At 39.7% G+C, this 23,072-nt stretch overlaps 1 protein-coding gene across 3 annotated transcripts in view; it reads right to left on the reverse strand.

The window, feature by feature from the left end:
• GUF1 (GTP binding elongation factor GUF1) overlaps positions 1 to 23,072 on the reverse strand; it is a 36,890-nt gene that overhangs the window by 4,874 nt on the left and 8,944 nt on the right. For all 3 annotated transcript variants that reach the window (XM_063457915.1, XM_063457916.1, XM_063457917.1), the window contains exons 5-14: positions 21,680 to 21,760; positions 15,644 to 15,721; positions 15,300 to 15,383; positions 14,923 to 14,987; positions 14,090 to 14,293; positions 13,728 to 13,867; positions 11,251 to 11,374; positions 4,575 to 4,707; positions 2,201 to 2,344; positions 975 to 1,108 (exon numbers count right to left, since the gene is read on the reverse strand). In XM_063457915.1, the coding sequence (XP_063313985.1) occupies positions 975 to 1,108; positions 2,201 to 2,344; positions 4,575 to 4,707; positions 11,251 to 11,374; positions 13,728 to 13,867; positions 14,090 to 14,293; positions 14,923 to 14,987; positions 15,300 to 15,383; positions 15,644 to 15,721; positions 21,680 to 21,760 (1,187 nt within the window). The remainder of the gene's footprint in view (positions 1 to 974; positions 1,109 to 2,200; positions 2,345 to 4,574; positions 4,708 to 11,250; positions 11,375 to 13,727; positions 13,868 to 14,089; positions 14,294 to 14,922; positions 14,988 to 15,299; positions 15,384 to 15,643; positions 15,722 to 21,679; positions 21,761 to 23,072) is intronic.

The raw sequence follows: 23,072 nt of genomic DNA on the forward strand, positions 1-23,072 counted from the left end.
TTCAAAAGTGCTTATAATTTTCAAAAGAAATTGGGTAAATGAATACAAGTAATAGAACAAGTTCTAAAAGTTGTGGTGAGATTAAAAATGGAAGAAAAAAAAAACCAAAAAATATTTCATAATAAAGTGTTTATCATAAGGGAGATTTAACTAACTCTAGCAGACACAAAGTTATTCCATAATCATACCATGTAAAATATGTAAATAGGCACACACAGAATTGGCTCTTTTTTCATGATTCCAACCCACTTTCACAATCAAACATGGAAGCATTTACTTATGGGTTAGTTCTGCCCATCACAGCAGAAAGGACAGGGAATAGCCCTGAAGATAAAGAGGCCAATACTCACGGTAAGATAAAGCTTCCCCTGGTGAGTTATTGAAGCACTTGTATATAACTTGTGTTTATAAGCCCAATTCGAAGTCCAAGCAGACATTTGTTCCTATCATGTCATGATGCATTGATTTCTGTTACCTGCACACATTAGCACATAACCAGGCTTCTTTCATAGAGAGGAAGGTAAATATACTGTTTGGGTCTTTTTGCTTACCTAAATCAGCATATGCTTTCTGTATGATTCTCTGAATGAGCTGGTGTGAAGCACATCCTCAGTATATGTGTCCACTACATCCCCTATGAATGAGTTACTGTAAGAACACAGCCTCAATATATGTGACTGATATCTCTGTATATGAGCTAGTGTGAAGCACGGCATCAGTAAGTGCCCAGTATAAGCTATATGTAGGATTTACTTTGAGGTCTCAGCCTCACTATACGCTCTATGTAGGAGTTAGTGTGAAAACAGAGCTACAGTACATGTGAATGATATAAAGACAGAAACTCAATATAGGAGTCCAATATAACCTTTGTGTATAAGCATTTTAGAAACAATGCAATTAGAAACAAACAAAAACAAAACACAATTTAAAGAAGTAACAGGACAGAAATATATTTTAAATGTTGCCAAACATACCTTGCATACCCAGATGACATTGATTTTAGGCTATCATAAAAATCGAGCACAATTTCGTTTAAAGGAAACAGATATTTCAGCATAATTCTGTGTTCATCAATGTACACCATACTTTTCTGAACTGCTCGTCGTGTCTAAGACAACAAAACACGTTACATTTAATAAACAATCATAATTTCAGCACTAGCTGACTTCAAAAAGAAAATCGCCTTTAAAAGAAAGAAAAAAAAAAATCACAAATTGTGAAGAGTAATAAATGCATATAGAAGTGGGCATACAAAAAGTCTCTTAAAAAGTTGAATATGTTTTGCACTCAAGTCATCACTTGACCAATCATATATTTTCTGTGTCTGTGTCCCTGCACAGCCACATGGGACTGAACAATACTTGAACATAGTAAGTATTCCGACAATTTACATTCCAAGAGGGCCATAACGTCTCTTCTCCTTTCTACTGTAGAACCCTACCTTCAGGTTGTTATTTTAAAAGAGGTAGATCCAGCTGTGCTACAAAATGCTTAAATGTAAGAATGTTCAAAGTCCGCAGCTGGTTTTTCCCCAGACAAATCTTTCATGCAGTGCTTGAAATGTAGCTAGGGGCACGGTTAGAAATAAAAGGAGGCCATTGACAAGCCTTATTTCATTGTTTGTTTCTAGAATCCTCATCTGTTTTGGAAGCATTGAACATGACATCTATTAGAAAACAGGTCTATTTACTTGTATTGATTTGTTAATGTCCTATACCGTGCTTTGACAATGCTTCCCGGTAAATTCAGAAAGAACAACAGTTACTTGCTACAACTGCAATTGAATGTATGCCTGGGGTTTGTAATTTCTCTTGTCCAGAGATTTGTCTGGAATTTTGGGATAGCTCTACAGCAATGACCAGGTGACCTCTCCTATGTGCATGACATGGCATTTGTAGTCTACCCATAGAAGTCGAAACTCCAAATTCTGTCATTTGCTCTACAATGAGGGTGTAGAGTGTGTGCAAGGATATTCTTTCATGGAAGTCTCTAGAAGTCACAATGGTGCTACTGACAATGACATAGTGTAAATGATAAAGTACCAATTGGCAAAAATTAGGAAATATGGTCACTGATACGGATTCTTAAACCAGAATTTCTGAAGCTGAAAAGTAGTAACAAAATGTTTTTACTTTTCAGAGGGAAGTATCAAGATTCAATAATTAGCACATTTCAGCCGCAGAAGCCAACATTTTCTAACCTGGCATAAAGCAAGTATCTTTCCCATATAGTCATCAGGTGAAATGATGGTACCCAACACAACAGGCTCAAGATATTCAGACACTTGTGACTTGTCAGGAAACTCCGACGGGTTTACTATAGTTATCTCATCCTCCCCATATTCCTATAAAATTCAAACATGAGACACAAATTATAATATTGCTAGAAAAACTGATGTTAAGCTATGAAATAAATTTAACAAAGAAGAAAAGATGTTTTACACAAAATTCAGTGCTATGTTTTGCAAGGGGCAAAAAAAGTCAATCTCCTATAGAAACAGAAGTCAATAAAATGAAATCAGTAAAATTAACAAAAATGACATAAATCAGATTGCCAATGCATTATGAATTTATCACTTTTGGTTGTGTGTGGCCATTTAACTTAAAGTGAAAAAGGTCTCTGGTGAAAGTGGTAGTTTAGTTTAGATTTGTTTTCCCTGTTTGTTATTTTTTTCCTCCCAGAATTTCTGCTAGCTTAGTTGGGGTTATATCCCATCTGTTGATTACCTTATAATGATTTTCTATGATGTTCAAACGGCGTAAAGAGGAAGTTACGTCTTCAAGCAAATTTATTAGGTCTAATTCTGTAATAGTGATATTTAAGTCTATGAAGGTTTCACTCTATTTTTAGATCTAGAGATCTAATAATATTTTTGGCTTTTGGAATCATCCCTTTGTCTGTGTTCCTTTGCAGGGCCGGCGCTACCTGTAAGGCGGACTAGGCAGCAGTCTAGTGCGCCCCTTGGGAAGGGGCGCCGCCAGGAGCGCCGGCCCCCCTCATGCTGCAGCCACCCGAGCGCTCTGCAGAGAGCCTCAGGCGGCTGCAGCTTTGCCTGGGCTGGTGCGTCCATGAGGGCGCACCGCCCGGGCGCAGCATGAGGAGAGGGGCTGACAGGAGGGAAGCACTCCGTCCTGTCACTCCCTCACTGTAGCGTGGCCGAGCCCTGTATGGTCCGCGGGTACAGGGAGCTCCCTGTACCCGCGGACCATACAGGGCTCGGCCACTCTACAACACAGGTAGGGGAGGGTGGGACCGTGGGGGGGATAAATGGAAAGGGGGGGGGGGGATAAATGGTAAGGGGGGGGGGGGGAATAAATGGTAAGGGAGGGGGGGGGGGATAAATGGAAAGGGAGGGGGGGATAAATGGAAAGGGGGGGAATAAATTGACAGGGAGGGGAGGTAATACATTGACAGGGAGAGAGGGGGAATAAGTTGACAGGGAGGGGAGGGGAATAAATTGAAAGGGAGGGGGGTAGGGAATAAATGGACAGGGAGGGGACGGGAATAAATGGACAGGGAGGGGGATAAATTGACAGGCAGGGTGGGGGGAATAAATTGACTGGGAGGGTGGGGGGGAATTAATTGAAGGAGGGGAAAGAAATTGACAGGGTGGGGGGGAAGAAATTGACAGGGAGGAGAATTGACAGGGTTGGGAGGGGGAATGAGAGTGGGGAGGGGAGAAGAGAGTGACAACGGGGGAGACGAGAGTGACAAGGGAGGGGGGAGAAGAGAGGGACAAGCAGGGGGGGAGAAGAGAGGGACAAGCAGGGGGGAGAAGAGAGGGACAAGCAGGGGGGGAGAAGAGAGTGACAAGGGAGGGGGGGAGAAGAGAGTGACAAGGGAGGGGGGGGAGAAGAGAGGGACAAGGGAGGGGGGGGGAGATTAACATCCATCACACACACACAATGCACCCCTTGGACACAGAAAAACACACACAGACACACACACACACACACACACAAGCAATGCAACCCTTACACACACTCAATGCACACCTTACAGACGCACACACTGCATCCCGTACATACACAGAAACACACCTTGCAGCCCTTGCACATACAAACACAGATTCACACAATGCATTCCTTAAACACATATCAGGACATCCCCTACTCCACCTCCTGTGAACAAACTCATTGGTGGAACATGAAGGTGGACCTGGGACCCAGACCTTGAGCTGTGTAAAGGGCGTTAAAAAAAAATGGAGCTGCTTCCCGTTCTCCCAGAACATTGATTTTTGTGACCACAGTTACAAACAGCCTCCAGGGCCTGTTCTACACCAGACCAGTGGAGCCAGACATGGTTCCCACAGTGCTGCCAAAACAGCAACAAGACATCTGAACGTTAAACAGATACTGTATGCTGGGAGAATAAAGGTGTATTATATATATATATATATAAACACCTACAAATACATTGTTCCTGTGAAATATTTTATTCAAGATTTTAAAGTTTTTTTTTTTATAAATATACAAGTGAAAGGCAACACATATACAGAGCTTTTTGTGAGAAATATTTCTATGCTGTGAAACATCTTTTGAACAAAAAACAGGAATAAAAACACAGAAGCATACCTTTATTAATTTTTGCGAAGATAGTTTAGCCTTGTATGGAACAGTGGGTGCAGTCATAATTACTGAAGCGTTGTATTCCTGTTCCAAGCGCTGGTTGAAAACCTCCATGTGTAAAAGTCCAAGGAAGCCTAACCTGCTTAACAAAAAACTCTGTTAAAATCACATGTATTTATTATCCAAAGCACAATATAAAAAAAAGAAAAGAAAAATAAAATCCCAGATATCCTAGCAATCACATCCTTTAACATACAGATTAAAAAAAATATAAATCATCTTGTTTACAATCTAGCATTTGTATAATGCAGGATGATCTATAAGCGTATAGTTGAAAGAGTTTATGTCTGTTGAGGCAAAGAGTGGCAGTGGAGAAAATTAAAAGGGGCACTGGAGACATCAAGACAACTTTAGATAAAGCACGAATGAAGCACTCTTGATGTTGCTTATGCTACCTGAGCCAAACTCATTTTCAATCAGATGTTAACTTGTTTTAGAAGTTTTTATCTCCTGCTCTGAAGATTAAACTTTGATCACATACAGGAGGCTCCAGCAGGGTCCAGAAGGCTATTAATAGAGCAGGAGATAATACTATTCTAAATGAAACAGAATATGCAATGAAGGATGTTTAAACATTAGACATCACTTTACAGGAAGTGTTAAGGAAGGTTGTACAGGGAGGCGGCAACTAGAGCTGCAAAAAACTAAGTAATTTAACTCCTAAATGGCAGAGAACTGAGCAGTGAGACTGGGGTGTCGGGGCATGGACTTTACACCATTAAATTGCTTTGGTGCTATATAAATTTATTTAATTAACTAATTTAAATATTGTATAATTAAATATTTTGCTAGCTGGGGTGGGTGGGAGTTATGGGAAAATTGGGAATTTACTGTTAGTGCTGCTTACTGCTAGTTAGGGGTTAACGTAAAAAAAAAAGCTTAGAAAAATGTTAAATCTGTAAAAAAAAGTTTTACGAAAGTTTAGGAAACTTTAAAAAAATGAATAATCAAAACAAAAGTTTAAAAAATAGTTTTAAAAAGTAAAAAAAGTTTTAAAAAGTAAAAAAAATACATTTAATAACGCTCATTACCACTACACCTGGTACAAGCTAGCGGAAAAATGATCCCACGCTAAGGTTCAAAATATGCCTTTTGAAATACCCTGGGATGTCTTCTTTAAGAAATGGTATGGCTTTATGGGGTATTTGGATTATATAGCCTAGTAAAATACTCTAAAATGGGACATGAGCACAGCGTAAAAATTTAAAGTTTGAAAAAAAATGGAATGGCTGTGTCCCAAATGTGCCCCTCCGATGTCCACATATACCTAGCAAAGGTACATACAGGGGTATTTTTGTACTCAGCAGACATAGCTGAGCAACATATGAAGTATTATACAGTGGTAGTACACATATGGTTTGCAAAATATACTGTGCAAACTCACTTTGTGTGTCAAAAAGGCAGAAAAAAAACGCTTATAACCACTACACCTGGTACACGCTAGCGGAAAAATGATCCCACGCTAAGGTTCAAAATATGCCTTTTGAAATACCCTGGGGTGTCTACTTTAATAAATGGTAGGCCTTTGTGGGGTAGTTTGAATTTAAAACCTGCAAAGATGCTTGGAAATTGCACATAGGCCCGGCGTCAAAATTCAAAGTTCGGTCAAAACTGATATGGCTTGGTCTCCTATATGGCACTGTAGCTTCACAAAATAGTGCCATAGACATACAATGGGGGTGTCCTTTTACTCAGAAGACTTAGCTGAGCATAATTTGGGGGGTTTGAACTTAGTGGCACACATGAAATATACAAAATGCCCAGCAAAAATGCAATCCGTATGTAAAAAATGCACAAAATTATTTTTTACCACATACTTTGGCATGTAATGGTAAAAAAATGGGGGCATGTTAAGGCACAATATGCACCTTATGAAATACCCTGGAGTGTCTTCTTTTACAAATGGTAGGCCTTTGTGGGGTTTTTTGAACAGTCAAACTACTATAATACCCCAAATGGAAGCATAGGCTCATTAAATCCGTCTCTCAAAATCCTACTGTGAATACTGAAAAGGACAGGTCTCCTATATGGCACTGTAGCTTCACGAAATAGTGCCAAAGACATACAATGGGGGTACCGTTGTACTCAGCAGAAGTAACTGAACACATAATAAAACTTTGTACAGGAATAGCACACACCAACTTTACAAAATACACATGAGAAGTTCTTTGTTATAAGTTTGTGTGCGAAAACCCCCAAAAAACACAATTTTACTCCAATATTTAGCAGAGGTTGGCGGTAAAATGGCTACGTAGAAAGTGTCAAAACAACCTTAGGTAAATAGCCTGTGGTGTCTACTTTATATAAATATATACTTTTGTGTGGCAATTTTGTTTTCTTTTATAGCTATTAGGCTTACAAGACAAACATACCAAATTCTAAAATCGCTCCACATAAAAAGTTTATTTTACTCCTTGTGCTTTGTGACCTGTAACTACCAAAAAAAACTTAAAATCCCAGACACATTATATATTCTGTAATTCAGAACAACTAAATGAATTTATTTTTAATTACTTTCCTTAACCTGCACTAATTATGTACACATTATTATTGCAAAAACTGTAAAAAAAAAAAAACACAAAAATTCATTTTTTTGCATATTTCTGTATTTTTTTTATAATAAATAAGCATTTATATATATATGTGTTACATCAAATTAAAGCCCTTTCTGTCCTTTAAAAAAACGGTATATAATATGTGTCGGTGCAATAAATTAGTAAAATGCAAATTGCAGTTGAACGCAAATAGCAAAAAATGCAAAAAATGCCGTTGTCATTAAGTGAAAGACAAGCTTCTGAAGCTCTGTCCTTAAGGGGTTAAAGTCATATTGTATACCATTGCAGGACACAGTCAATGTGAGCATTTTATCTTTATGAAATACTTTTTTTTTGGGGTGGTCGGGGGGAGGGACGATCAGAGTGACAGTGCCACTTTAACCTGAATGTGTCACTACAAATTCTCCGGTTGCTAACACATCAGCCTACTCCTTAACTCCAACTGAAAATGAACAGATGTAACGTGCAAAGCTCTGACCACAGGACATTTTGTAAGGTGTTAAAGCAAAACCCTTATTGCTTTACTACAATGCATTATTTGTGTGGATGCACACACAGCCTCCTTTACTCAGTGGCAATGCCTTCCCACACACATTACAGGATTATTTACTAAAGTGAGAATTGTTGGGCATTTCAAGCAAATTCAAAGTAAATGTATCATTTTTAAGGTCAAAAGTAGTTACACTGGGAGCATAGCTAACTGGGAGAATGTACCAGTTTGCTGGAAATTCAAACTGAATTTTAGATTTAAGGCCAAAGCAGCCAATTCTCAGATTAGCAAATAATAACACAAGTAGCGAGCACACCACGAACGTTTGTGGTGTTGGGCGAATTAAGATAAGATTAAAGGAGTAGTAAAAATAAATAAATGAAAAAAAATACCAGGGCTGTGGGTGGAACCGGACTGCCGCGCTGATCGGATGCACATCCCGAGTGCTCCGAGGAAAAACTCTATATAAAAACGTTATTTACTGACTAATGGTCCACAGTTGCAGCTCTTCAGCAGCCAAAACTACTCGGCAACCGAGTGGACCCAACTGTGGATGTTCTAGCTGTGACCGTGATCGAGTTCAGTAGATACTGTTGGCTGTCCCATTTATCGTTTTATTTGTTGGCACTGCTGAGGTTTTACATGCCTGGATTATACAGATTGACATTGCACCAGCTATGGACATACTTTGTTCGGTATACGAACAAAGTACCGAACAAACGGACTACCCTGATGTACATTAATCATGCAATTGACTTCCCTGATCGTTTCTCTCATTCCCTTGGTTTATACAAACCAAATCACTGCTGTATCCCCTGAGTGGCCGCCATTTCGGCAGCCGAACACGTGGCTGCGGCCATCTTAACCCCACGAACAGCGGTGTTTGGTCGTCGAGTGTCTGGAGCTGAAAACGGACACTCGACTAGCCGAACACCGCTAAGACCTCCAGGACGGCAGAAAGTACCGAAACCAACTCACGAACGGCCCGGCATTCGGTAGGATGAATCCCACGAGCTAGGGGATTCATCCGGTTACCGACTCCATTATGTGTGGCATAGCCTTTCGGGAGTTTTGGGGCACGAAGAGAGACCAACCGCAGGGCCAGATTTCATGGAACTAATTTCGGCATCTTTACCCATGCGGTCGGTCAAAACTTTACCTTCTCATAACTCCCGAACCCCTGGTCTGATCTGGGTGATTTTTGGATATGTTGCTCACCCAGATCAGGGCTACCAGGGGGTACTTAAAGGTATATCTTGAAAGTGGGGAAAAGTATGTACAGTATAATCGTATTATCTGTTAAGCTAAGGGGAGATGTGTGGGAGGTAACGTCTGTATGATTGGTGCAAAGTGTAATTAATGTGAATCCCTCCCTTGCATGGGAGAATCTCATAAAAGCAGGAATACTGCCATTAAACTTCAGTTCTACTCCTGATACTGTGTGTCGTCCAGTTATTGGGAAAGGTGATGGGATATCCTTGGATTATAATACGGATAGTGCTAGCTACCTGGTTGGATTTATTACTTGTTCCTGCATCCTCTGGAAATATTGGTGGAATTAAGTTGTGAGAAATCAGCTCTCCGCTACACTGCGGCCTTCCAGAGGCCTACTCACAGACGGAAGGAGGGAGTCGGCCAATCCATATACCTACTGCCTAACAAACCTCACAAGGTTTCCCCTACTCTCTCCCACCCTACCGTAAAGGGATATTCAGGTACTTGCTACTTGTGTTGTGGGGACACAATGGCAGACACCCCATGTGTATGCACACCCTGAGACCTGAAAAACTTCTATCCTGGATAAAATGGACAGATTGTTTGCAGACTTTTGGTTTAAACTCACCTGCCGCCTGGGAGCTTCTGTGGATGTTCCACAGGTGCCTACCTGGACTCCATCTACATGGCACTGTGCACATCCAAGCCAGGGTGTGGATACCCACAAGAGGGAACCGAACCGGAGTACATGCAGGAGACAAGCCGCGAAAACTCCAACATTGTCTGCGGAGGGGGGTTGGGAAACAATGTTCTGTCCACATTTGGCACGAAATGCCAGGGCCCTATACATGCAGGGAGCCAGTGCACTACTTGCTGAGGAAACCATTACAAACGCCTTGGGACCATTCCTCAAACTTACCACAGTCTGGCACCTTATCACCAATTGAACATGTGGCCCACTGAAAGGTCACCTCTTGGCATGACTGTGATGTATACCCAGGGGGCATAGGCTAATAAGGGTTAAGGCTTGCTTACCTGGTGTCTTTCTTTTGACACTTCTTACTGTTATACTTTCACATGTCTATACTTACCTGTGATGTTGGCAACGCACTACAAAAATAAAGAATAAAAAAAAAAATAGCCAGGGCTTAAAATTTCAACTCCTGCCCTACTAGTCAGGCTTTAAAGGTTGCTTGCCACTTTAAGTTTAGAGAGCCTATGGCACAGTCACCAGGGGTAAATTTCTACTCGCCAGGGCACTCCTACAGTTAGACATCAGCAAAAATGTTCACATTTTGCGTGGTATGGACTCCAACTTTCTACAGAGAATGTAGAACCCTAATAACAAAACAAGTATGGACCATCCTGCGAAAGACGCTCTTGCTCTTTTCACACATACTGCCTAATCCTATTTTCAAAACGTTTCATGGACTGCCTATTTATAGAGAATATCCTTAAAGGACCACTCTAGGCACCCAGACCACTTCAGCTTAATGAAGTGGTCTGGGTGCCAGGTCCAGCTAGGGTTAACCCATTTTTTTATAAACATAGCAGTTTCAGAGAAACTGCTATGTTTATAAATTGGTTAAGCCTTCCCCCAAATCCTCTAGTGGCTGTCTCACTGACAGCCGCTAGAGGCGCTTGCGTGATTCTCACTGTGAAAATCACAGTGAGAGCACGCAAGCGTCCATAGGAAAGCATTGTAAATGCTTTCCTATGCGACCGGCTGAATGCGCGCGCAGCTCTTGCCGCGCGTGCGCATTCAGCCGACGGGGCGGAACGGAGGAGGATCGGAGGCAGAGAGCTCCCCGCCCAGCGCTGGAAAAAGGTAAGTTTTACCCCTTTTCCCCTTTCCAGAGGCGGGCAGGAGGGGGACTCTGAGGGTGGGGGCACCCTCAGGGCACTCTAGTGCCAGGAAAACGAGTATGTTTTCCTGGCACTAGAGTGGTCCTTTAACTAGTAAATTATACTTTTCCTGTTCAGTCGAACAACGAACCAATTAACGTCTTGTCATTTAAATCTATGTTTTGTCTTTAATAATTCCTGCTTCATCTCTACTCCACTTCCTTCAAATTATAATCTTGTTTTAACTTGGTCCTCACGAACATCTATGGCTCACACAACCCATTGTACAGAGTTGAAGAATATGATGATGATTTAATAATAACAATAGTAAATATGTTTGTCTTTCATAGCCTAAGTAAAGTAATCAAATGCAAAACAATAGGAAATTAATTACAGATTGGTCACAAGATCTCAACAATTTCCTGGACCTCGTAGTAGCTGCCGATTTGCACAATCTGCAGGACTTCTGTGACATTGTTTTGTTTTTAATCTCACAAAATGAAAAACGAAGGCTCACCTCCAGCCAGCTCCCAGTGCCGCACTGCTGTCCCGATTAACAGTTACACTCGAGTCATTCAATGTCAATTTTTCTAAAGCGCTCTTCAAGTTGTTGTATTCAGATTGGTCAACTGGATACATGCCTTTTGAGAACAACATAAATATGTTAGCTCCAGGATAAGTGAGTCATGGAAAAGCAAAGTATAAGCTCCGTAGTTCAAATTAAACCAAACATGGCATGTATTATTTATTTTAATTACAAAGCACTACAAGTCTCTTTAATTATGCACCAAAACTGACAATGTTGCAAAAAGAAGATAACCCCAAGAGAAAATGATGGCTAATCTTGACACACAGTTGTTTGTGAACTATGTTTCAAAACAACTGACTGAGGACCATGGGAAATATTCACAAACATCTGTAATGCCAACATAAGCCATTCACTGCTCTAGATCCTCCCTGCACTTGTGAAAACTTTACATTCCTTCTTAAACCAAAAAAAAACACAAAAAAAACAATATATATATATATATATATATATATATATATATGATTAGGCTGCTACCAATCATATTCGAGGTAAAACAAAGTTTGTATAAACAAAAGTTTTTCACAAAGCATCTACGCTTTTAAACAAAACAGTTGTGTCACTTTTAAAGCATCCCTTTAAGTGTACAGACAAAACACCACAAAAAATAAAAAAATGCATGCCTATTTGATATACCCCAGTCCATTAAAACACAAAATATTAAGTGGACATGCATCACTATGAGACAACAGAGTTATTCAAAAACTTTAGCATTGAATGAGACAGTTGTGTCATTCTGCAGGCCTAAATGAATGGCAAGTAAATATGATGGGATTCTTGTCCTTCATATTTACCTGCTTCTTCTTTCTCGCGCCTTTATGCTTTCCACAGCCCCTCCAGGGGAGACACTAATGTAACCAGTCAGTGTCTTTTCCCTAGGAATTCTGGAGAAATGCATTGAGCATGCCTGACAGATTTACACATGTGCAGTTGTAAGATCTTTTCACCTTGCAACATCCTGACAGGGGGAGGAAAGAGGGAGTCTGATCAATGTGATCATACACATTGGCTCTGGTGTCTGATTTTTCTCTCAACAATGCCCTGTTTCTGTCATTAGTGGATTGGTCTGAAACCAAGGTGGGTAAGTAAGGGGGTGGACTGAAGAAACTCCCTTACCCGAGAGGCATGCCCAATAATGCAATATGACCAAGTTTATAGTAAGTTTAGAAACATTTATTAGATACGTTCAAGGTTTTTCTTGCTTTAGTTTGGTTTGCATATTTGTTTAAAAGGGTTTGCTTGATGGTTTAAAAAAAATAAAAAAAAAAATTCAAGAGATGCATGTCCCTCAAAAAAACAAAACATAAAAAAAACAAAGCAAACAAGTTTTTTGCTAGCCTACCCAAACCAAAAATACACGTGAAAGTTAAAGTTAAATATAAAAAAAAGTCTGCTGGCGCTCCCCTGGCACACTCCTTGTTCAAGTGCTGTAAACTTTAGATTTAACTTTGGTAATTATCCCCTCTTGTGAAGTTGAAGTAAACCCTGCCAAAGTCGCTAGTCTGGAGCACTGTACTTTTAGAGAATTGAGAGAAAGAAACCCATCAGTCATCGTAGTACACATTTGCCAATACAAAACGTTTCTTAAAGTAATTATTTTGCCTCAATGTTTCCATTCCTTCATCTTCAATGCACAGTACAGCATGAATGAATGTGCCAGAACTAAACTGGACAGTGATGTAAAATGCTAAGTCTTTAAAAAAGAAATAAATAAAATTAATAAGCATTACATAAAGAAAAGTGAATATGATTTGCATTGTTTTATTTGTAGGGAAGGTTATTCCACTAAAGTGTGCACTGTTGGGAATTAAAGGAACACTAAAGCGTAAAAAAAAAAAAAAAAAAAAAAAAAAAACTGTATTCCTAACACTTTAGTGTTCCTGTCCCTAAATTTACAGATTATCCCCCCGTCTTACATTTTTTTTCTAGCGGTGCCACTTACCTCTCCTCCTCCCACGACGACACAGAAGAGGCATAGCCTCCTCTGTCAATGTCTACTTCAGTACTCCTCAGAGAAGAATTGGGGACCAGATGTGCATGCACTGAGTGCCGAACACGCGTCAGATTTCCCCATGTAAACATTGAAGTTTCTCCAAAACTGCAAAGCTGTACATTTTAAGGTTAACCACTTAAAGACACAACTTCTGAAATAAAAGGGAATCATGAGGGAATGTTTATGTCATGTGTCCTTAAGGGGTTAAACATTAAGCACCAAGTTCACTTCCTTGAGATAAATGGTCTGATTGACTTTAGTGCTCCTTTAAAGCTAAAATAACTGAACTGAAAACATAACTGACTTGGGTTATTTTCCATATCAGCATAATTTAATCAGAAAGTTTATTGTGAATTCACTTCCAACAGTTCAAACTTTACTGAATAACCTTGTATGTAACCTTGATGTTGCTTACCTGCAAATACCATTGGTTTAGCGTTTTTGAACCCTGGCAGAGGCTCTACAGGATGTTTCTGCAGATAAAGTGTGTCTCCAATTTGAGCTTCCTTCACCTCTTTCATTCCAGCAACTAGGTAGCCTACTTGTCCAGCATAGCTAAATGACGAAAAAAAAAAAAAAAAAGCAATAGAGTTTTGTTTGTTTGTTTGTTTGTGTGTCTAGAAAAGCTCGGTAAAATGAATTGCACAAGTATAAAATAGTTGCAGATTTTCTTCAATCCAAAAAAGTCCCAAACTGCAGCACACGATTTCATTTTTTAATTAAAAGCAAACAAAATTGCATTCTGTAATATAATAGAAGAAGCAAAAACACACTTACAGCTTTTCTACAGGAACCTCTTCGGGTGTTAGTATGCCAACCTCGTTAACTTCATAGCTCTTTCCTGTATGGGCAGACACAATCTTGTGGCCTTTGCAAACCTGTCCCCCAAAGAGTGCGACGTTAGTCACAGCTCCTCTGTAATGATCAAATGTGGAGTCAAACAAAAGAGCTTTAAAGGGGCTATTTTGGTCAATGTTCGGTCTGGAACAAATAAAAAAAAAAATATGTTAATTTGAATTTTTTTTAATGGTTTAGACAGTAATACGCAAGTTATACATATAGGAAAATGAGACTGAACCACTCGAGTCCTGCTTACTTTTCCTTCAGTTCAGTCTAAGAACTGGTCTTGATACAGAACCTATTTTCAGATTCCCCTTTAATGAGTACAGTTTGCTGTAACCCTGTTTTCATCTGCATATTTGTCTATTTATAAATGTGGCTTTTTCCCCCCCTTCAACGTGACTTTCTGTATATTTCAATATATTTTTTATCTTCCCTTTATAGTGCTATATACGGTGGGATGAAGTTAGCCTGAGCGTCACACCAACTATCTTCTTTAAAATAAATGAATACAATCCAGAGATATGGAAAATCATGTTGTTATTTTTAACAGGTCACATTCCATGAAAATAATCATTTGGGTAAATGCATAAAATTATAAATTGACATTTAACTTTGTTAAAACCATAGCTTACCATAAAAAAAATACCAAAATGAAGTTAAAAATTACAAAAATAAAAACTTTACAGTATGAACACTGTAAACATTAGCAACAAAAAGCTCTGTTCAGTATTATTTATAAAGTGATTACAACAGAAAGAAATACATACGGTGGGATTTTGGTTATAACTTCTTCTAGAACGCGTTCCACATTTGTCCCAAACTTAGCAGAAATCTAGAATAATGTATATAAAGATGTAGGGATCTATTAATTTGCATAATATATAACTGTAAAACAAAGGGAACAATAATAATAATAAAAAAAAGAATTTCTCTTTCCAATACCATTAAATACACCAGATATTATACAGTGTTTTGCAACATCTTGTCCAAGATGACAATGAATACAAAACAAGTGAACAAAAACTTGAAAAAACATTCATATTATACTATATATGTATCATATTAAACTATCAGCTAGATTTTGTAATATTACAGACAAAAAAAAAAAAAACACCTTAATAACATGTGTAAATTGTGTACATACCTTAATGCAGTCACTTCCTGGAATGTCAAACATTTTTTCAATTTGTTTTTCTACTCTTTCTGGTTCTGCATTCTTTAAATCAATCTGGAAAAAAAATTAAATATTTTTTTTACCTGATATAATTATAAACGCAGTGGTAAAACACATCTATTTATCACACAACAACTCTAAAAGATCATATACCGCTCACAGAATGCTATATGAAGTATGCAAATAAGCACAGACGACACTTGACTCATTTTCGCAGTCTGCAGGAGGTGTCATAAGAGCCTGAACACATTTTTTATACCAGTGTAAAGCTATATATCTGAAAGAAGCAATGGCCATCCACGTTTGTTCCTGACCTTGTTTATAACTGGAATAATTGTAAGTTGTGCTTCAAAGGCCAGAAAGAAGTTTGCCACAGTCTGCGCTTGAACACCCTTAAAGGAGAAAATAAAAAATAGCGATATGAAAGACCATCTAAAAAAATGCTACATCAAACTCACTACACAGATGTTTCCCTCTAATGTTCTTAAAAGTACCGCTATTTAGGCAATACATAAAATATAGAAATATGCATAATTAGATTTTTTTCCATGAGCTGAGATGGAAAAATAATAGTCAATATGTGCATTGTTTTAATTATAGGAAATAATTTAGCTATAATCGTTATGAAATACTGATGCTGCCCGTGTACATATAAGCCATCAGTGGCAATTTGAGGCTTTAAAAGTAAAACAATTGAAAAAAAAAAAAAAAAGTGTCCAAAAAGGAGGGCACTCAAAATATAAACAACATAGAAAATATCGTTAAGAAAAAAAAAAAAAAAAAGATTTCTGACCAACCAGTTTTTTTTCCCCACTATAATTTTACCATTAATAAAATATAGCATGACATAGAAAGAGTAGCATTTGTCATCTCAAGTTAGAACCCCAGAAAAACATAAATTTTGCTTACCGAAAATTTCTTTTTCCTGAAGATTAGAGGCAGTGCTTACACCATAGGGATATCCAATCTGGAGGGAAAAAACAGGCAGGCAAATCTCCAAACATTTTAACCCCTCCCCTAATTACCTCCTTTCCAATAAGTAGCAGCTCCTCCTGATCATCCCCAGACAATACATAAGCCAAATAGCTGCAAAATTACTGAGTTTATTAGAAAAAGGGGCGGGAATTGTAGCACTGCCTCTAATCTTCAGGAAAAAGAAATTTTCGGTAAGCAAAATTTATGTTTTTCCTATCAGATTAGAGGCAGTGCTTACACCATAGGGATATAATAAAGCAGATCCTGAGGGCGGGTTTCAGTTCACTACTGCTTGAAGCACCCTGCGCCCAAAAGCTGCATACTCCGAGGCCAGTATGTCCCACTTGTAGTGTCTTGAGAACGAATGGAGAGAGGACCGAATAGCAGCTGAACAAATTCGAGACGGAGAAGCAGCTGCACGCAGAGCCCATGACGGCGAAACAGCTCTAGTAGAATGTGCCTTTATAGGGCCTGCAAATTCCGTGCTACTCTTAGAATAAGATAACAGAAAACAATCCTTCAGCCATCTAGCCAGAGAACTCTTCGAAACCAACATACCTTTTCTTTGTGCCTATGAACAAGACAAACATACTGATATCCTACCGGAAGGATTCCGTAGCTTTTAGATATTGCCAAAGACATATCTTTACGTCTAAGCAGTGAAAATTACTTACCAAGGCATTAGACGGATTCCGACAAACGGTCGGCAAAACCACTTCTCGGTTGACATTGGCAACAGAAAAAACTTTAGTGATACCTGAAGGATCGAGCTTCAGAACCTCCTTGTCCTGATGAAAACCAAAAAGGGAAAATACTCCCGAAGCGCTCGGATCTCACATACTCTTTTAGCTGACGAATAGCCACCAAAAAAAAAAAAAAACGGTATCCAACGAAAACATCTTCAGGGAAACTTCTTCCAATGGTTCAACAGACGGTACTCAAAGCGCGGAAAGGACCAAATTCAGATCCCAGGGAGGACAGGCTTCCCTAACAAAGGGCACCAAACGTGTCAGAGCTCTGAAGAACCTTGAAATCAGAAAATTCGAGGTGAAACATCTGAGGGAGAAGAAACTGATAGCAGAAACATGTAATCTAAATGAAGCAGGTTTAAGACCTTTGCAAATCCCATCTGACGGAAGCATAGAATCTTCTGGATGGACGCGGAAACAGGGTTGACTTCAAGCCTACAACACCGCTGAAAAAAACTTCCAAATCCTAACGTAGAACCTTGCAGTAGATTCCTTGTAAGATGCCAAAAAAATTTTTTTATAACTTCAGGATCCAGACCTTTACCCTCTAAAATCTGGAGTTCAGAAACCAGGCCGTCAAACGGAATCTCCGAAGGGCCGGAAGAGGCACCATGGCGTCCTCTAGAATTACTCCTGAAAGAGGAAGCTTCCAAAAGGTGGCCCCCGGAAAGTTCAGGAGAACCGAGAACCAACTTCTTCTTGGCCACCATGGAAGGATTAGGATAACACTTACATTTTCCAGCCTTACTTTTGGAAGTATTCTGGGAAGAAGCACTACTGGCGGGAAGATATATGCCAGCTTGAACTTCCATGGTACTGACAGGGAATCTATGAAATCCGGCCTGTCTGCTGGATTTAGGGATGCAAAACGTCTGCTTGTTTCAAATGATGCCTGCTCAGGGCATCTGCCACCACATTGAACTTTCCTAAAATGTGAACTGCAGAGATTGACATAAGGTGCACTTCTGCCCACAGCATGATTATTGAACAAAGGCTTTCTAATCTTGTTGATCTCGTACCTCCCTGTTTGTTCAAATATGCCACTGTCGTTCGATTGTCTGAACGAATTTGAATATGTTGATCTTTGATGAGAAACTGAAACGCCAAGAGTGCCATCCATACGGCCTTTAATTCCCTGAAGTTCGAGGAACTTCTCATATCCTTCTCTTGCCAGGACTCCTGCTTCTTTATGTCTCCCAGATGGGCCCCCCAGCCCAGCGCAGAGGCGTCTGTTGTTATGATAGTGAAGGACTTCATCCGGACTGACAGACCCTCGTGGAGGAATCGAGAAAATGTCCACCACTGCAGACTTTTCAAAGTTAGATCGTTAAACCTCATCAGCCCATCTAGGCCGAGATCCTGTCGATACCAGACTTGCAGAATGTTTCTTTGTAGAGGTCTCATTCTGGCTTTTGCCCAACCGACTGCCGGGATTGAGGCTGTAAACAGACCCAGCAAGCACCTGGCTTCTCTGATTGAAAACACACTTATTTCTCTGAGATTCCGGATTAACCGCTTGATCTTTAGTATCTTCTCTTCTGGCAGGAATAACTTCATCGCGATAGAATCCAAAATTAGACCCAAGAACTGGATCCTTTGAACTGGCACTAGTTCCGATTTGTTGAAATTTATTAGCCAGCCATGCTTTTCCAGCGATTTGATGGCTGTCCCCAGGTCTAACTGTAGTTGAACTTGGGACTCTGCAATGAACAGCCAGTCGTCCAAATATGGAATGACAGCGATGCCCATACCTCTTAGAAAAGCTGAAACTACTACTAGAAGCTTTGTGAATACTCTGGGCGCTGATGACAGGCCGAAAGGCAGTGCTCTGAATTGGTAATGTTTGGTTACCGATTGGCAGCACACCGCAACCGTAGAAAACTTTTGCTGGATTCTGCTATGGGTACATGAAGATAGGCATCTTTCAAATCCAGGGACGCAAACCAACTTTATGGGTGAATAAGCAGAGCAGCTGACTTTACTGTTTCCATGAGGAATTTCTTTTTGATAATCCGCTTGTTTACGGCCTTTAGGTCTAGGATAGGTCTGAACGAACCATCTGGTTTTGGTACCAAGAAAAGTCTTGAATAGGTGCCTTGATGTCTTTCCTTTAGAGGAACTTCTTCCACCACTCTTTTTAGTAACAGTCGATACTTCCCGCATCAGAGGGAGTTCCATATCTAGAGAATGAATCTCGGAACATAGAAACATGTCCTTTGGGGCTTGTGATAATTCTAGAGCGTATCCGTGCTCCATCACTGTAAGGACCCAGCGATCCGATGTTGTCTCTTTCCAGTGCTCTAGGAAGTGACTCAACCTTCCACCTACAGGCCTGGCGTCATCATTTTTTATTTCTCTTGGCAGTAAACCTTTCCTTCTTCCTATAATCAAAGGCTCTTTTCTGTTGACCCTTGAAATAGTTTCTACGAAAGAAACTTCTAAATGAGGGAAGTGTCTCTGCGTTACGGCTTCTAAACTGCTTCCTATATGATACTGGTAAAGCTTTCCTTCCTTCTTCATCTGTTTCAGCAACTCATCCAGTTTTGAACCAAAAAGTCTACCCGGTTCAAAAGACAGTTCACACAGTGAATTATTAGATGCCGCATCTGCTGACCAATTTCTAAGCCAAAGCGCTCTTCTGGCGACTGTTGAAATACCTATATTCTTGGCCGATAATTTCAGGCTTTCTGCAGAGGCATCCACTTTTCTAGTTCTTCCAACCAAGTTTATGGGCCTTGGTAACGGATGACCCCGTAATCAAAGCCTTAGCTTGGGCTGCAGAAGAGATGAACAACATCTTTAAGGAGGAGTCCATGCGTTTATCCATGACCTCCTTGAGCCCGCTTAAATCTCCAATTGGTAATGTAGTCTTCTTACCTATTTGAGCAATAGGAACGCCCACTACAGGGATAGTATCCAGCTTACAGTCTTGTTCCGCTTCTATGGAAAAGAGAGATTTAAAAACTGTCTAGCCAATAAACAGCATGTGACTTGGGAATTTTCCAATCTTTTAAATCAACTCCCCAATCTGTGGTTGAAAAAGAAACCTATTGGACTTCTACCCTGTTCCTCAAGTTCAAATGCCACTGCACTTCTTTAATCAATACCCCAAATGGATTCTACTGGGAATGCAGATTCCTCATTTGATGAGACACTGCTGAATTATCGCCATACTCAGAACCACTAGTTCCAAACTAGAATCGGAACTTCCCAAGATCTTAGGCTTTTGTTAGCATGTATAACAATCTGAGAATCCTGGGCAACCGAAGCCTGGATTGTCTGTAATGCTGCTGACCACATATCCACAACTGTTTGCTGCATACTTTGTTGCAACCAGCTGATAAAGTGGACATTTCTGTTCTTTGTGCTTCCTCTGAAGCTTCTTTGAACACACAGAGCAAAGTTTCCTTTTTACAACCATCTGGCATAAGATGGCCACACACAGAGCACATTAAATGCTTGGCTAGATGTACATTTCCCCTTCTCAGCAACTTTATCCAAATTTTCAGGATTATATACTGGGAACAGAAAACAAACAAGGGAAAATAAACAAAATTTTTCCCTAAAGATTCAGGCTAGAACCATTTAAATAAAAACTTAATCAGTCTTACCTTAAATGGCCTGAGAGTGTGTTGGAGGGCAGGTGAGAAACACACTTTGCAACCGTTCTGAGAGCTCCTGGCAAACAGAGGTTGCTGCTGGTAATGCTCCTTTTAAGTCCTGTAACCAAACAAAAAACGCCAAGTTCAAATTTGGCGCCTGAATCCAGGTTCGCATTGCGCATGTGCATAGCGCTCTGCGACTCCCTGGTGGAACGCAACGCAACCTGTGTGTGCGTTCCACCGACAGGACCTCCCAGCCGACGCACGCCTGCGTCCTTCGTCAGACCGGCACCTGGCACGGCAAGAGACGGAATAAATTCTGAGGGACCACGCCGTCCGGCGTGTTAAACGCTACTTACCCGAACATCAAGGAAGCAGAGCCTCCCGAACCTCAGCCCTTCTCACCTGCTTCCTGGAGAACCTTCCTGCATAACCTCCCCTGCCGAAGGCAGGCAAAGAACTGGGGATGATCAGGAGGAGCTGCTACTTATTGGAAAGGAGGTAATTAGGGGAGGGGTTAAAATGTTTGGAGATTTGCCTGCCTGTTTTTTCCCTCCAGATTGGATATCCCTATGGTGTAAGCACTGCCTCTAATCTGATAGGAAAAACTAACTTGAGAGTTAATCTACACCTAGACAATACCAAGAGGATGGGACTTAACATGCAATCGCCCAAAATGATCACAAAATGCTATGGATGGCAGATAGAATTTGCACTTGGCCCTTGGTGCAATGTTTTGCAGCCTAACCTATCTGGATATCAGTCCACTTCTACCTACTTTTTTGAAGTTAGTATTTATTTTTGGTTATCTAATGGTATACTTATTTTTCAGTTTATTGAGTTCTTCATTGATGGTATGGATATTGCTCCCTTATTTATTGATTGTGGAGTATAATGTAATGTAATTAAACTGGAGTTTTGAGCACTATATACAATTATTCTAACCGCATTTATGCCACGAGTGTGCCTATTTTCTAACAATTAAGTTTTAAGAAGTTAATTAAGAAGTAAAAAGAAAAATGACCTCATTTGCATCGACCACAAGCAGGACACCTTGACAAGCAGAAAGGGACCTTGAAACTTCATAGTTAAAATCAACATGGCCCTGGAAAATACACACAGAAGCAATATACATTATACAAAGAGCAACACAAAAAAATCTTTAAATGTATGCCCACGTGTACTAACAAACTAGTAGCGTATGTATGAGCGGACATTATTAAGGAATTAAATATAACTTACTCATGCTCGAACATGTTATAAGTGCCAACCTCCATACAGCCTAATTAAGTTCCCTCACCTTTGCCCAGGTTTGTTTGTGTAAATTAGTATTGTCAACCCTTGCATAAACCCTTCCACAAATGTGTGCAATATCCCACCTAGAATGTGTTTGGCATATTTAGGCAGGGACACATAGATTCCAGCAGTTATTTAGGAGGAGGCAAAAGCTTTAAGATACAGATTTGATGGTGGTAATTTCACCAGCATAATGCATAAATGTGTATAGCTATCCAAAGCTAAACTTGTCAGAGACTATTTAAATGTTGAGAGTGTACATTGAGTTTTGGAAAAGAAAAAATATAAAAAAAAAAAAAAACGTAATGTGCTTTTTAGGATGTAAGCAGATTTCCCCCCTACCTTTTCCAGTTCAAATGACGGGTTTGGGCACCATAACTTCATTAAAATAAAGTTATTAGGGGTGATGCTGATTGGCTTACATAATTATGTGGCCTCAGATAAATTGACTTACACTATTCATTTCTGAAATTATGAGTTATCTGTCTAATGCCTACCATTTTCTTTTTTATATCCTCTCTTTTGGCATTGGTACATAGGGTATAGGATACCAGTAGTTATTTTGAATATGTTCACTGGACCCAGGTGTTCATGCTTGTTCTTAGTCACATCATGTCCAATTCAGTGATTCACACTATATATGTATACACATCATTGTACTATTGCTATTCTAATTTTTGTGTATGAGTATCCTAGTTATGCTATATGACCATTGTGTGATTATATATACACTTTATTTTCATTAGATTTATTTTCTGTATACATTTTGTTCATGTGACAGCTTTTAGGCCATGTGACCTTGTTAACCCAAACGCTTATGGGTATGTATTGTGCTTCCAAATGGCAACTTGCTATGCACGGTTTAGGACACTTTTCTTCACATTATGGCAACATTACATAGTGATACTTCCATATATTGTGCTACCAAACGCATAGATTAGATTTTATTCTCAAACTACGTGTTTCTTCTATGTCGCCTTTATCTGTAATCATAGATCCATTCGCATTTTCCTGGTGAGACAAATTTGGTTCCACAGCTCATCCTAACAGGACCCCTAAGAGGTTAGTCTGGGTGCCATCAGTCTATTTAGTGAAACTGTGCACCCCCAGCAAATTTTCAT

Source organism: Pelobates fuscus, chromosome 6, assembly GCF_036172605.1.
Source record: "Pelobates fuscus isolate aPelFus1 chromosome 6, aPelFus1.pri, whole genome shotgun sequence".
In the NCBI taxonomy this organism is placed as follows: domain Eukaryota; kingdom Metazoa; phylum Chordata; class Amphibia; order Anura; family Pelobatidae; genus Pelobates; species Pelobates fuscus.